General features: G+C 62.3%; 1 protein-coding gene across 1 annotated transcript in view; it reads left to right on the top strand.

The window, feature by feature from the left end:
* Positions 1–102: 102 nt before the first annotated feature.
* Positions 103–2844, top strand: part of LOC106532309 (protocadherin-8) — a 5481-nt gene continuing 2739 nt past the window's right edge. The window contains exon 1 of the mRNA XM_014028342.1: positions 103–2774. Coding sequence (XP_013883796.1) covers positions 333–2774 — 2442 coding nt within the window. The 5' untranslated portion in view covers positions 103–332. The remainder of the gene's footprint in view (positions 2775–2844) is intronic.

Here is a 2844-nt window from a genome sequence, read left to right as displayed (position 1 = left end):
CACACACACACACACACACACACACACATCTGAAAGCCCGGATTGGTCACAGTGCGGCTCATTTGCATGCCTCGCCATATAAACCCCCCCTGCAGACACTGCAGCCCGCTTCCACTGACAGAGCAGCACATCTCTGAGACAACGAGCTGAGCGCATCCACAGTGCGCACTAACAGACATATGGATCATTTATCAGAGGCTTTGTGCTGAAAAACTGACTGAAGAGCGGCGAGGACACCTTTTCCCAGCTGCGACTTGTTTAAACTCCAATTTGGACTCAGTGAGGACAGTTTTTATTCTTACTATTGTTTTATTTTTGCTTAATTAGTGAAGATGGAGGAAAGAGGTGGGAGCGGGTTGTTGGCGCTTCTGTGCGTCTTTTTGGTGACTTTGGCTGCCGTCGCTGAAGGAAAAACGGTGAAATATCAGACGTTTGAGGAGGACGCGCCGGGCACGGTGATCGGAAACTTGGCCAGGGACATGTCCTCCGCGTCCAGGAACAGCTTCAGGATGATGAAACAGTTCAACTCGTCCTTCATCCGTCTGCGGGAGAGCGACGGGCAGCTGAGCATCGGGGAGCGGATCGACCGGGAGCGGATCTGCCGGCACACCCTGCACTGCCTCATCGCCTTCGACGTGGTCAGCTTCTCCAAAGAGCAGTTCAAGCTGATCCACGTGGAGGTGGAGGTCAAGGACATCAACGACAACTCCCCGGAGTTCCCGCGGAGGGAGTCCAGCCTGGAGATCTCGGAGAACACGGCGGTGGGCACGCGCGTCCCGCTGGACTTCGCCGTGGACGAGGACGTGGGGCTGAACTACATCCAGAGTTACCAGATCTCCGTGAACAGCCACTTCTCGATTGACGTGCTGAGCAGGGCGGACGGGGTTAAATATGCGGAGCTGGTGCTCATGAAGGAGCTGGACCGCGAGACGCAGGGCTCTTACGCGCTGGAGCTGGTGGCCATGGACGGCGGGAACCCGTCCCGCAGCGGAACGACCCGCATCAACGTGAAGGTGAAGGACTACAACGACAACAGCCCGGTGTTCGACAGGAACAGCTTCACCGTGGAGCTGCCCGAGGACGCGCCGCCGGGCTCCCTCCTCCTGGACCTGAACGCGGAGGACCCGGACGAGGGTCTGAACGGTGAGGTGGTGTACGGGTTCGGGAACCAGGTGCCCCCTGAGATCCGACACCTGTTCAGGGTGGACAGGAAGACCGGGCGGCTCACCCTGGAGAGCCCGGTGGACTTCGAAACCAAAAATACTTACGAGTTCGACGTCCAGGCCACGGACCTGGGTCCGAACCCGAGCCCGGCCATCTGTAAAATCGTCGTGCAGGTGCAGGACGTGAACGACAACGCGCCAGAGATCTCCATCACCCCCATGACGTCCATCACAGCCGGGATCGCGTACATCACCGAGGCCGCGGCCAGGGAGAGCTTCGTGGCTCTGGTCAGCACCTCGGACAGAGACTCGGGGGCGAACGGGCAGGTTCACTGCACCCTGTACGGACACGACCACTTCCGGCTGCAGCAGGCCTACGAGGACAGCTTCATGATCGTCAGCACCAACCCTCTGGACCGGGAGAAGATCCCCGAGTACAACCTGACGGTGGTGGCGGAGGACCTGGGCTCCCCCCCGTTCAGAACCATCACCCAGTACACGATCAGGCTGACGGATGAGAACGATAACGCCCCGCTGTTCAGTAAGCCTGTGTATGAGGTGGCCGTGGTGGAGAACAATGCGCCCGGAGCCTACATCACCACGGTGGTGGCGCGAGACCTGGACATGGGCTCAAACGGGAAGGTCACCTACAAACTGGCGGACACGTACCTGATGGGCTCTCCCATCTCCACCTTCGTGTCTCTGGACCCGGCCAGCGGGTCCCTCTACGCGCTCCGGAGTTTCAACTTTGAGGTGATGAAGCAGCTGGAGCTGCGGATCACGGCCAGCGACGGCGGCTCGCCCCCGCTGACCGGCAGCGCGAACGTTTACGTGCGCGTCGTGGATCAGAACGACAACGCGCCGGTCATCAGCCACCCCGCGCTGCACAACGGCTCCGCGGAGGTGCTCCTGCCCCGGGACGCGCCCTCCGGCTACGTGGTCACCCGGGTGGAGGCGCGCGACGCGGACGAGGGCGTGAACGCGGAGCTGACCTTCGGGCTGGCCACCGGGGAGCCCACGGTGTTCTCCGTGAACCGAGCCACGGGGGAGATCTACCTGAACCGGGTGCTGAGCCACGACGTGGACGAGACCCTGAGCGTCACGGTGACGGTGAGCGACAGCGGGCGGCCCGCGCTCACCTCCACGGCCACGCTGCACTTCCTCATCATCGCGGGACCCCCGCCGAGCGACCGGACCGTCTACCAGCCGGACGCCGGGGACGACGCGCTCGCGCAGTGGGACCTGTCCGTGGTGATCATCGTGGTGCTCGCGGGCAGCTGCACGCTCCTGCTGCTCGCCATCATCCTCATCGCCACCACCTGCAACCGGCGCAAGCGCGACAAGAGCGGAGAGGACAGCGACTCGTACGGCGGGGAGAAGGGCACGCTGGAGCGCGCCAGGAACCACGCGGGGGACAACCCGCTGCTGCCCCTCCACGGGGCCGCGGGGGGAGAGGTCTTTGAGGGGCACTCCTACAGCAGTCAGCCCGGAGGATTCACCCCGGCTCACCCCGGAGGCAGCGACATGTGCTCAGCCTCAGAGGACGGCAGCGAGGTGCCCTGTGTGTACGAGTCAGACAGCAACAGCAAACTGCGAGGGAACAAACATGAGGTGAGGCTCTGGGTCTCAGGTGTGTGTGTGTGTGTGTGTGTGTGTGTGTGTGTGTGTGTGTGTGTGTGTG

Source organism: Austrofundulus limnaeus, unplaced genomic scaffold (genome assembly GCF_001266775.1).
Source record: "Austrofundulus limnaeus strain Quisiro unplaced genomic scaffold, Austrofundulus_limnaeus-1.0 Scaffold748, whole genome shotgun sequence".
Lineage (NCBI taxonomy): Eukaryota > Metazoa > Chordata > Actinopteri > Cyprinodontiformes > Rivulidae > Austrofundulus > Austrofundulus limnaeus.
This window is presented reverse-complemented; position numbering and strand designations above follow the sequence as displayed.